Source organism: Meles meles, chromosome 21, assembly GCF_922984935.1.
Source record: "Meles meles chromosome 21, mMelMel3.1 paternal haplotype, whole genome shotgun sequence".
NCBI lineage: Eukaryota > Metazoa > Chordata > Mammalia > Carnivora > Mustelidae > Meles > Meles meles.
Genome location: NC_060086.1, coordinates 13,701,837 through 13,714,573, shown reverse-complemented (window position 1 = coordinate 13,714,573; position 12,737 = coordinate 13,701,837). Strand labels below are relative to the sequence as shown.

Genomic DNA, 12,737 nt, shown 5'->3' with positions numbered 1-12,737 from the left:
TAGACAGGTGAAGAGAACAGAACAATACACTATATCTGGAGTGTATTTTGATCTCATTGTTAGAAGAAAGTACATCCCAAAATTGTAAGGAAAGAAAAACTTATATATATACAAAAATAAAATTAAATACAATTAAAGGGTAAAATGTAAGTGTAAAAATGAAAATCAAAAATGATTTTTAGAAAAGAGTTGATAAAATAAGAAATTAGTTGAGAAAGGAAAGAGAAAAGAAATAAGATTGTCAGACTAAAAAATCATGGGGGGAAAAAACCATGAATTCTATGTACTATTTTCCCTTAACGATGGAGTTTTATGGTTCTCCTTGAATAGTAGACTTGGTCTTGGCTGGATGTTCTTGCTGGTCTCCTGGAGGAGGGCCCTATTGCATTGACTCTGAGGTGTCTTTGCCCCTCGTGAATGGCATCACCGTTGCCAGGGACCAGGCTAAGTAGCTCGGGTTTGTTCTATGTGGCTTTTGTTCCCTGAAGCCTTTCCATGCCGTTCTTAAGGATGAGAATGAACTGGCAGCCTCCCAGTCTCCAGCCCTGGAGCCAACAGCTCAGGGCCCCACTCCTCAGTGAGACATCAGGGAAAAGCGGTCAGTCCCTCCCATCGCCCTGGTCTCTAGACGCTCTCCATGCTCACCTGGCCTGTGACTGAGCATTTCTATCTCAGGCACATGACCATGCTTTGCGTCTCCACACCCTTCAGACTCCCATGGCACCCACCCACACTGCTCCTCCCCGGGAACAGGGGCGGGGGTCTTGCTGTGGTCCTGCCGCTTACTGGGCCCCTGCTCAGAGTGCAGTCACCCAACTGTGCCACAGTTCCAGTATGAGGCAACCCCGAGCTAAGAGCCCCACTCCTGGGCTCACTGACTGCAGGTGGCTTCCCCGCTCTGATGCCTGGGGGCTCTGCTGCAGTCAGGCATTCCTGTGACCCCAGGGATCCTGAGACCACACTGTCCTACCTAGAATTCTGCCCCACTTTGCTGCCTGAGTGCCTTTCAGGCAGGGCCGCCTTTCACCAGAGCAGACTTCTAAAAGTTCTGATTTTGTGCTCTCCTGCTCTATCACTTTCCGGTGCCAGTTGATGGCGGCTCCCTCCCACCACGGCTTATCTTCCGATATATCGCCTCGGATTCACTTCTCCGCACCTCCTACCTCGCAGAGTCGCTTTTCTATTTGTAGAACTGCAACTGTTCTTTCTTACATCTCCGCTTGTGTTCACAGGTGTTCAGAGTGATTTGATAGCTCTCTAGCTGGATTCCTGGGACCAGACAAAACTAAGGCCTCCTACTCCTCCACCATCTTGCCAGATCCCCTTACCTTCTTCTCAGATGCCCTGTCAGGCCTCCCAGCTGCACCTTCCCTGACCCTCCCTAGGGCATCTCAACCCAGCAGCCCCTCTGAGCACCTTCACTTGGACTGTCCCCATCTGCTCACTTCACACCAGCTCCTTCTCTGTCCTCAGGCCAGCTGACACCTGTGGAAAACATCATCTAGTGAAACTCTCTGAGAAAATGACCACAGATGTGTGCCAAGACTTGCATATGGGAAGGCTCACTACAGTTATTTGTAATTGAGGGAAAAAAAAAGAAGAAAAACATGCAAGTGTTCCAGAGGGGTGTAATTTTAAAAATTATGGAATGACAGTATACTAAATATTTTGTCATTATTAAAAAGTTTTTTGAAGAAATGGTCATAATCTACTGTTAGGTGAAAAAAATAATGTGCAAAACTATAAGAGATCCAAATTTTATAAAAACACACTTGTATGACACACAATTGTTAGCTCTACGTGGTATGATCATGCATGTTTTCTACATTCTTGTTTGGATTTTGCCACATATTCTTGTTTCTACAGTGCGTACGTACTCTTCTTATCTCTTTATATTGAAACTAATATATGTTTAAGAAAAAGTCACCGGGGGCTGCCACTCGTCTATCCTCCAGCTTCTTCCTGTCCTGGCCATGGGGTTCTGGGTGTGGCCGGCCTCCTGTGCCACCAGGGGCATCACGGCCCAACCTTGCCCTGCTTCCTGAGGCCTCGGCTTCACTGTACTCACAGAGGCAGCATTTACAGAGGTCAAGGCCATCTGAGATGAGCTTCCTCCACCTCTGCTCCCATCGCAGGGTCCCTCTGTTTTCACCCCGGTTCCTCTCTCTCGGAGGATGAAGACCGACTAGTTGTCAGCCCACAAATATGCCCAGATCTCCCTCATCCGAAAGTGGCAAATTCCGTGCCCGCCCCGACCCACTGAGCTCCTGGTGAACTCACTTCCTTCTCAGAGAAACTATTTCTTAGACCCCTAACCTCTTGCACCCCCGATGACCCCTAGCAGCCGCTCTCACCCCAGCCCTGGACTATGACCTCCTTACCAAGCATTCAGTTTTGTCAGCTGCTGCCACTGCATCGAGTGACACAATCTTGTGATTTTCTTTTCAGCAGGTTTGCTGGTACAGTGGATTGATTTTCAAATGTTGAAGTGGCCTTGAACACTTGGAGGAAACTCCCTGGTCCTAGTGTGTAATCATTGCTCATGTCGTTGGCTTTCGTTTGCCAATACTTTGTGGGTGATGTTTTGCATTTGGGGTTGATGGGAGATACTGGTCTGCAGTTTTATTTTCCTGGACTTTCTGTCTGTCCGGGGTAGTGTCAGGGTAACGCTGGCCTCCTAAATTAGGTTTGGAAGTGTTCCCCTTCTCTTACCTTCCATCCTTCCTTCCTTCCTTTCTTTCTTTCTTTTTATGAAAGATTTATTTATTTAGTTGAGAGAGTGCATGAGTTTAAAGAGGGGCAGAGGGAGAGGGAGAGGGAGAATCCCAAGCAGACTCCCCGCGGGGCACAGAGAGAGCTCAACGCGGGGCTCAGTCTCACAACCCTGACGTCATGACCTGAGCTGAAACAAAGAGTCAGATGCTTAACCAACAGCTACCCAGGTGCTCCAGCCCCTGTTTGGCTTTCTAGAAGACATTGTGTAAAATTAGTGTCAATCCATCTTTAAAATGTTTAGTGGCATTTTCCAGTGAAATCCTCTGGGCCTGGTTTCTTTTGGGGGAGCGTTTTAATTATAAATTCAGTGTCTCCAGTGGTTATTGTACTATTCATTGTCTGCTTCCTCTTGGTTGAACGTTGGCAGTCTGTGATTTTTCGAGGAACCAATCCTCTAAGTTGTCGTGTCTGTGCGTGTAACGCTGCTGGCAGGATTCCCTTTGTATCCTCCCGTGGCTGCAGAATATATCATCATCTTCCTTGTTTCACCCCTGATACTGCTGATCTCTTTTTCTATTTCTGTCATTCTTCCTAGAGATTTGTCAATTTTATTGTTTTTTGTTTTGTTTTGCTTTGTTTTTTTTGAGGAACCAGCTTCTTATTTCATTGAATTTTCTCCACTGCTTTCTAATCTTCAGTTTCATTGATTTCTGCTGCTAATATTTCCTTCCTTCTGCTTGCTTTGGGTTTATTTTTTGGTCTTCCTTTCTTCATTTCTCGAGGTAGGTACTTATACTATTGATTTGAGGCCTGTCCTCATTTCATATTAACAGTTAATGCCATAAATTTTCCTCTCCACACTGCTTTAGCTGCACCCCACATATTTTGATATATTGTGTTTCATTTTCACTCAGTTCTATGTGCTTTTATTCCCTCTGAGACTTCCTGTTTGGCCCATGCATTATTTAGAAGCATGCCATTTAGTCCCGTGGGTGTGGAGATTTTCCTATTGTCTTTCTGCTGTGGATTTCTTGCCTGATTCCATAATAGTCAGAGAGTACACTGTAAAACTTCAATTCCTTTAAGTTTCTGGAAGTTTGCTTTAGGCCCAGCCCATGCTCAATCTTGGTGAATGTTTCATGAGCGCTTGAAAAGAATAATGTGTATTCTGCTGTGAGATCTGTTTTTCAATTATAAATTTGTATACACTGCCCCCAACCAGAGTTTAGGATTAAAGGAGGTTGATCAAGTTCAGCTTTTCCATTAAAAAAAAAATGTACACCTGTCTGATCAAGTCTTGTCCCTACTGTGATTGTATTGTACTTAAATGTTAATTGAGTGGTCCATTCATCCATCTTCCCAAAGCAGAAACAAGCATACACGCTTATATTCAGGTTGTCTGTGGACATGTACGAGGCAGCCAGCTGAGTGTTGAAAGGGTTGCAAAGATAAGTGAGCAGAGCCTCTGCCTTTAGAGATTCTCACCTAGTCAGACCTGAGGGATGTGGCTGAGGCCAGTGCCACCAAGAAGGGAGGTTGAGAGCCGTGGCTGCCACCACCCAGTGAAGAGCAGCTGGTCGAGGAGCATCAGGGGGCAGGCAAGTCTTGTAGACAATGTGGCAACTGAGCTGGTCTTAACAGATGAGCCGAGAAGAGCTGAGGGCATTCCAGGTGGGAGAAACAGCATCTGTGGCAGCAAGGAGAGAATGCGAGGTTGAGAGAACATGAGCGAGGTATTTGGCGTGGCCGTGGTGCAGCATGTGGGGGTTGGGGAGGGGACAAGCCCCAGAAAACCAGAGTCAGAAGAGTCTCAACTGCCATGTTCAGGCACTTGGACAGACCCACAGAAGGTTCTCCATGAAGAGTGTGCTTTGACTCAATCCGTGTTTCAGAAGTTCTGTCTGCGGGTTTTGTGCGGAGGCTCTGGAGCTCAAGGTGAAGGAAGCCAGGAAGAAGGCATGAGAAGAAGAGAGCCCACACCCATGCTGTGGAGACAGCGGTGAGGGGGATGGATCCTGAGCACACGTCACGGGGACTTTGGGGACTCTCTGATAGAGGGGTAGAAGGGATTATCCAGGATGACTCAATGTGCTTTGGTTTATATGACTATGGGGGCGTTGAGGCCACCAAAGTAGGAAACGGGTCTTGGGTGGGTGAAGACTGCACCAACTTGGGGTGTGCCTGGTGTGTGGCGACTGCGGGGCATCTGGGCCCCTGTGTCTGCGTGGGTTTGGGAGTCCTGGCAATTCCTAACTGCGATCTTACTTTCCAGGAAAGGGTTAGGAAGGTAACTGAGTATATGGTCTAACCCCAGATGGAAATATCTGAAATCCATTCCACCTCAAGGTGTCCGAGCTCTAAGGTCCCCAGCAGGTAAAGCTCCCTGAGCAGATGAAGTCACTGTAGGGATCCGGTGGGCCAAGGTGTGCGACAAGGGGGTGTGGGCCCAGTCATGTGGGACTGAGGTTGCAGGGGGCATGCAGGGGGCCCGCATGGGGTCTCGGAGGAGGAAGGAGCCTGGTGTGGACATAGGGTACTTTCTGCACTCATCTGTAGGAAGGCTCAGCACAGCCCCCTTCTGTGTGTAGACGGGGTGCGGAGGGCAGAGCTGGGGGACAAATGTTGCGAGCTCCCCCTTACACCTCTGCATTGCGTGGGCGTTTTCATCTAGTTCACTTACCAAAGCAGAGGCTGGTGCACACCTCGGCTCAAGCCACAGCCATGTCCGACTGTCATATCAGACTTCATTCTCCAGAGGACATTGATTAAAAAGACAAAGTGGCAGAAGACGGGAACTCCTCCCAAAGGAAAAAGAGAAGAGTCCTGGCTGAATTCTCTGCTCAAAGACGGAAGCCCAGTTGTTGCCAGCTAAGCAAGCAGACAGACACTGTGGGGACACACCCCATTCACACTCCGTGGCCGGGAAGCAGAACCTTAAGTGAATCTTTGCCCACCATTAGTCGGTAAAAAGAGCAATTGGACATTTCTTTCTTGGGAATTGAGAGAACTAGACCTGATTTAGAATTTTTCTAATGGAGTCACCAGTTTTCGGTCCTGGGGGGCCTGCGGATGCTGTTCAGAGCATGGACTGTGTCATGGCAAGGTTGGGGATCGTGGCTGGCTTGGCCCGGCCCCATGTGCTCTCCAGCTGAGGGCACCTCCCTTGGCTCCACATCCCGTGGGCCTCCTTTTCTGAAGCTCCGACTTGATCAGAACCCGGGGGGGCAAGGGGATGGTGGGGGAGGCAGGCAACACAGTACGGGGGAAACAGAATATAAATTTTAAGCCTAGACGTTGCCAGCTGGTTCCAGCAGAGCTAGGGGACAGCAGATTTGGGCAGGAATCCAAGAAGCAGAAACACTGAGAATATAAAAGGAGCAAAAAGCTTTCTTTGCCGTGCTATCGATCGAAAAAAGAACAAGTCCGTTCAAAAATCCGTCAAAATGTCTTTCTGGAAACTCAGACCTGGAGAAAGATGAGTGGGATTCGCCAGCATTTCTGTCTCCCCCGCCCCGAGAGTGGCCTTCATCGGGGTTGGAGCTTCGCCATAAAACGTCTTCCGGAAGTTTCACCCAGATGAGTGTGTTTGCTGAAGCTGTTTCCATCTTTTTTCTTTTTTTAAAATTAGCTGTATTAGGAGACTTTGTCCAGGTGCCAGGTGAGAAGCTGGTACTGAACCCACTATCTGGGGTGGGTTCAGCTGGAACCCTCGCTCTGTATGAGCGAGGCCCACAGCAGCCAGAATGGGGGGATGCCTCAACTCCACTCTCAGGCAGGAAAACCAGCACCCTTGTCTTCATGCTGTCCGATTTGAAGCTTGAAATACTGCATCGTGGTTTGGTTAAAAAGATCTCTGTGTAGCAAGTTCAGGGCAGAGCAGGGGAGGCATGAGGCGGGGCAGCTCTGGAGGGGCCGGGGCCGGGGCGCGTGCCTCTTCCATCTGTGCTGAGTTGGCGGGTCCCTTGGTTCCTCTCCATTCTCCTCTGTTCCTCCTTTGTCTCTGGTTCTGCACATCAAGCCTCCCCTCCTTCCTCCCTGACTCAGTCAAGTATGGCCTCCAGAGCTGGGCACAGGGAGGGGAGGCCTAGGGGGACAGAGTGAACCTGAGCCAGTGGCCCCACCAGCTGCAGGAGACGACCAACTGACCAACCCACGCCCAGGCCCCTCAGCAGTGGAGCCCATCTCTGACCCCTTCCCTCGCCCCATCCCTGTTCCCTCCCAGACTCCAGCCTACTGTAAAGCACTTCCTTCTCTCTCTGCCCCGCCCCACCCACCCCCACAGAGCTGGGAAGGAAGCAGCCCTATGAGAGGGCCACACACAGGGGCTCCAGGTCCTCACTGACCAGGCCTGGCCTTCCTTGCATGCTACAGCTGCAAAGAGGGCGAGGGGTCTGGGCAGGAGGCTGGTCAGGGCCCCTGGCAATGAACATCCATGACCTTGGACTGCTCACCTCACATTGGGTCTCTTGGACTTTTTCTGTGAGTGCTTTTCAAAGCGGCAGACAGTTCCTCTGAAAAATGATGTGGTGTTGGGGTGGTAAGACACCTAGGAACTAAGAGCAACAGCTACCTGTCCGGGGACAGGCCTCCAACCCAGCAGCTCCTCGTTTTAACGGATGACGTGGAGCCTCTGCCCCCCATGCCACAGAGAACAGCTGTGCTCAAAGAAACTCCTGGTAAAGGAGCGCATGTTGCTGGAACTTTTGCACAGCGCCCGACCCTGTGGGGCTCCTCAGGGGAAGGAAGGTGGGTAGGGAGCTCTGGGTTGGGTCTGGGGGCATCACTCTGCTTCCAGAAGTGGGCAGCCCTGGCTGTACAGAGCAGAGACCCCACGCCAGCCAGATGCTCGCTGCAAGGCGTGCCCAGGGATACCCGGTGCCAGCCTCCGCTTTTCAGAGCCCAGCCAGCCTGCTTGTTCTCATTAGAGTAGATCAAGGAGAAGGAGAATGGGGTGTGTACAAACCTCCTGCTGCCTGTCTGGTTCTCAGCATGGCTGGGATGCGGCTGATGAAACAATTTATGTGCCCGGGATGCCTTCTACACCTTGAATTCCCTTCCCTCTTCTTGGTTCTTACCGGCATTTCCTTCAAGTCCAGCCTGTGGGCCCCAGCCTGGGCTCCTGCTTCCCTTCCCTGGTTAAAACTTCCCACACACATTTGACCCAATGAGAAGGCGGCTCTGGTGCTAACATGTGGCTTTATTTTTGATTGCTAGAACCAGGAGCTGTGGGACATCTGAGTTTCACGGAGATCCTGGACACATCCCTCAAGGTCAGCTGGCAGGAGCCCCTGGAGAAAAATGGTATCATCACAGGTTAGTATCCCCATCTCAGAAGAAGGAAAAAGAAGCTCGTCCCAACAAGGGAGACAGGCATCGCTGTACACAGCCCAGCTGGCCAGGGCACAGGCGCCAGCGGCCTCTCCGGGAAGTGGCCCCGTCCACCTGGCTGTCGTCTCAGGGCTCAGTCAACACACCGGGCAGCATGCCTCTGGGGCCACACCTGCAGGAGGACATGGCCCTGGAAAGCCCAGAGTCTTGTCTTAACAAACTTCTCAAATTTGGCATTTCCTGGCACATCCCCCTATATGCATTGCTCCCCACCGTTCTCTTAGCAACGCGACAAATTTTGTGCCCATATCATGACCCTCTGGCAGAGGAGGCTGAGGCCTGGAGAGCCCGCCTTCAGCACACGTGCCTCGGATGCCAACAGCGTGCAGACGCTGCTCTGAGACACTGCCTATTGGGCAGCGGCCAGTCCCTCCCTGCCTGGACCGGGGCCCCACAGCGGAGCCAAGTGTCCTGGCTCTGGCGCCCCTTGTCCTCTGCCCAGCGCCCTGGGACCTGAGGTGAGGATAGCCAGCCTGCCGGGTGTTGGACAGACTCCTCTGGGCTGCAGGTGTTTCTTGTGGGGCTCTGATGACTTTTTCAAACAGAAGAGCTTTAACCTGAATTTAAATCTTGGGTTGAAAAAAAAAAACTCTGGGTGGCTTTAGCCTCGGGAAGGTGGGAGCCTCACCTTACCTCCCAGAGCCTCCATTTCTTCATGGGGCTACAGGGACAAGGCACCGGGTCACAGCCGCCAGCAGCCCCGTCCATTTCGTGAGCATTACTTGAAATGTTGAGCCAGCCACTCATGTTCCCACAGCTCTGCCACTGGGTCTGGGACACGCGGTCTGTGGCTGACGCCCTCTGGGACTCTGCCCACAGCACCACCTGTCACACCCAGGGCTTTTGCCTCCACACTCTGAGCCTGGACCCTGACTGAGGCTTTAAGGCGACCTAGCTCCTGAGCGAGGCTCATTCATCCATACTTGTGAGTCTGCTAGGACCTTGGGCCATGTTCCTTGTCCCTCACCCAGCTACCCACAGAAGCCTGTGGAAGCCCACGCACACTAGCAGGTGCACAGGAAAGACCAGCAGTGACGTGTGTACCCCGGGCCCAGCCTCGGGGCTCAGGGCCCCCCACCACATGTGTGTCAGGACAGCAACAGTGGCAGCCCTGGGCACTCCCACATGCCAGCACCTTAGCCTCCTAGGATCCTGTTCAAACAGCCACACAAAGCCCCTCCTACAAACTGCATCTGAGACCATGGGTGGTACTGTCCCCAGGTCGCACTGCCAGCAGAGGCCAGCACAGGGATGCGAGTGCACCAGTGGTGGGGTTCAAAACGTGCTCCTAACCCCAGACCAGAGAAAGTCTCCCAACTTCCTGGGGTCACAGCCTCTCACCAAGTCTCTCAAAGCATCCAGGGCCAAAAGAAGCCCCCGACAGCTGTCTCTGAGGTCACTTGGTGCAAACAACTGATTCAGATGCTAACAACTTAACAGCTGTTTGAAATGAACTGAAAGAGAAAAACATCAAGCAGATAGGATGCGTGTTCCTGATGTTGGGGTCAGGCTCTGCCCACCTTCTTGAACGTGGGGTCAGAGTGGACCCCACCACCTTAATTTCCTTCATTTCCCACATCGGTCTTCACGCTGTTTCTGCTTCTGTATCACAGAAACCACCAGAAACTCAGCTTCGCAAAGACAGGATGTGTGCCCAGACAGGTACATAGCACACCCTGACCCTGACCTTGAGAACAGCTCAAGCTCTAGCTCTCTGTCATCCCCTGGGGACATTCCCTGGGTGAATGTCTCCCCCCACAACCCCCCATGATGCGGGAGGTGCCCAGCATCAGGGTGTCCCTACGCTGTTTCTGGGGCTCTGGGCGGTGTCTGGGTGCCCAAGACCAGAGCCTGGGGACTGTGTTCCTCTCCTAAATGTCTCTTTTCTCTCCCATTAGTCAGGAAACCTTTTGGTGCCAACCCCTCCTGCTTCTTATCCACAGAACACGGCATAGTCACCTGTGCTCAGCCAGAGCCCCCCACAAACCCCAGAGGGTACCTCTGCTCTGAAGCCGCCCGTCCCCCAGCTTTTCAGCAGAGTATGTGTATGGGTCTGGTTCGGCCCCAGGGCTGATGCTGTGACATACCTACAGCCATCAACAACAGAACTCCAGGGCAGGGGAGAAGCAGCTACGGGAACTGGACCACAGGAGCCGGGATGTGCATTCTGCCACCAGCCCAGGATGGCTAGTGTGCGTGTGTCCATCACAGAGGCCCCCGCCGCAGCCTGGGAGCCAGACGCAGTGGGGGATGGGCAGAGAAGGGAGCCCTTGTAGTTTGACTTTGCTTTAAGCCATCCGGAGGAAGGACAAAGCAGGCCGGGCAGTGCTAGGGAAAACAAAAGAGCAAAACACCAGAAGCGCGTAGAGGGAGGCTGCCCTTGCAAGCAGAGAGTCTCCCGCAGACCTCTCAGGGACTGGGGGTCCTGTGGCTGGAATGAGGCCCACACTCACCATCTGTCTCAGAGCCGGAGTGTCCCTGTGGGCTTCACCACAGCCGAGCCGCAGCCACCTGGTGAGGGCTCCCGGGTGGACGTTGGCACGTGGGGACTGACTTCCTTCGATAAGTGTGTGGGCCTTCGTGAACACAGCACACACCTGAGTCCTGGTGTAAAGCTTCAGGGAAACCACGGGCGCACACCACCCCCAAGCAGGGCCGGCACTTCCCGGCCGAGCGCTGGTTGCCAATATTCCAATTTATGATCCTCTGTTCTCACCAGCTAATCGGGCTTAATGAACTCATTTTGTATTTTATTTAAACAAATCCGTGTCGTTACAAGCAGAGCCTATAGTCTACATGGAGCTTGGCCTTCTGATGGCCGCCCACTGGGGTCCTCTTCCCTCCTAGTGGCCACACGTGCCCCGTCTCACTCCGTCTGGCCTGTGCTGTCTCCTTTCCCCTATGAACTGTCCCCAAGGTCCCAGGAGCTCTGGGGATAACTTCAGAGGAAGAAGCCTGTGGGAGCTGAACCCAAAGGCGGTTCTTCCTGCCCCTCACCACTTGTCCCTCCAGCCACCTGCCCGGTGACCCCTGCCCTCGGCCGGGCCTTCACTGTGCCCCAGCAGACAGGTCTGCACTCCCCACGGACGGGGCTCCGGGCAGGGCGTGCCAACAGCACCGCACAGTCTATCCCAGGCTCCAGACTGAGTATCTCCCCCATGAGCGGAAGAAAAGCCCGATCTGTGGGCAGACCCAGCCTCGGAACACCATGCACTGGCTGCCAGAGCCTCCTTGTTGATGCGGCTGCCACTGGAGCCGCTGCAGGGCGGACGACAGGGGCCGGGCATGGTCCTCCACATGGGGCCCTCTGGTCCAGACACTGGGGGAAGCCCTTCCTTATCAGCCACAATGCACAATGAGCAGCCTCGGGCCCAAAAGAGAGGGCAGCCCTGAGCAGGGGCGGCCAGAGGGCCGAGCAAATTGCCCATCGCACTTATTGTGAATTCCAGCATCTTCCACTCTCCCTGCGTAAACTCTGATTTATGAGGGCCAGGATGCAGACAGACAGCTTGTGATTGGATGTACTGCTCTCCTGTAGAGAATTTACTTCAGATCAACAGAAAATTATTTCTGAAGCTCCTGCGGTCGTTAGTCTCGGTTAGGCAGCATTCAGAGCAGGTAGGACACCCGCCCGCCAAAGGCACCGGGCGCCGGCTGGGGCAGCCCCTCCACCTTCTCTGGCCGTTCCTGAGTCGCCATGTACCACCCCCCTGCTGAGGAGCGGTGCAGGAACCCGAGCACCCCTCCACCCCCACGCGCCCCGCTCTGTCCATCCTGTGCGGCAAGCTGTTTGGGTGGTGCTCTCTTGCCAGCGCGGCGTGGGGGGGAAGGCTTTGCTTGTGTCATTTGGTCTCATCTGCATCCATGATGCCACCCTACCCACAAACCTGACGTCACAGACCCCAGCAGCGCTGCCCTCCCGAGGATGCTGGAAGCTCCGGGCTTGGAGTCCAGGTTGCCATGACGAGCCACATGCTGTGTTTTCGTAAATGTTGATCAAGAACAGCTTCTAAACAAGTTAACTGCCTGGCAGACAAGCTTGGAACATAAAGCTCTCTCTTCCTGGACGTTCAGGAAAGACTCCAAGGATCAGATCGTTCAGTGATGTATCGGGAGTGACCACGGCGGTCAGGGGGGTGGTCAGGCACGCTCGCGCACATCCGTGCTTTAGAGGGAAGCCCGTGCATGGACGGAGGCTCTATGGGGAAGCCTGGAGCTCAGGCTGACCCTAGAAACTCCTCGCAGTTTCCAGTAAGCTCGTGAACCCTTCTGCACCTTCGTGTTCTCTGTTGCAAATGGGGATGGTGATGTGGCGGTCCTTCTGTGAGGACTGAATGAACTAATGTAGGGGACATGCTTGGAACACCAGGAACATTGGGAACACTCTGGGCCCTTAAAGATCCTGAGACTCATTGTCCAGAAGGCTTGATTTGTGATTGTACCATTAGATCCAAAATCCCGAATTAACAAAATGAAAAGAACTGATTGGTCTGGTGCACTGAGGAGGGCTGAGGCTGGATGTGGGGTGCAGGGAGTGTGAGGAGGGAGAGCCTGAGGTCTGGAGGGAGCAGGGCAGTGGACGGTCTGGGGGAGCCCACAGCCCAGGTGGGCTGCGCCGAGCACAAGGGCCTGTG

General features: G+C 53.0%; 1 protein-coding gene across 3 annotated transcripts in view; it reads left to right on the top strand.

The window, feature by feature from the left end:
* Positions 1-12,737, top strand: part of SDK1 (sidekick cell adhesion molecule 1) — a 919,871-nt gene that overhangs the window by 774,404 nt on the left and 132,730 nt on the right. For all 3 annotated transcript variants that reach the window (XM_045993982.1, XM_045993985.1, XM_045993983.1), the window contains one exon: positions 7,930-8,028. In XM_045993982.1, the coding sequence (XP_045849938.1) occupies positions 7,930-8,028 (99 nt within the window). The remainder of the gene's footprint in view (positions 1-7,929; positions 8,029-12,737) is intronic.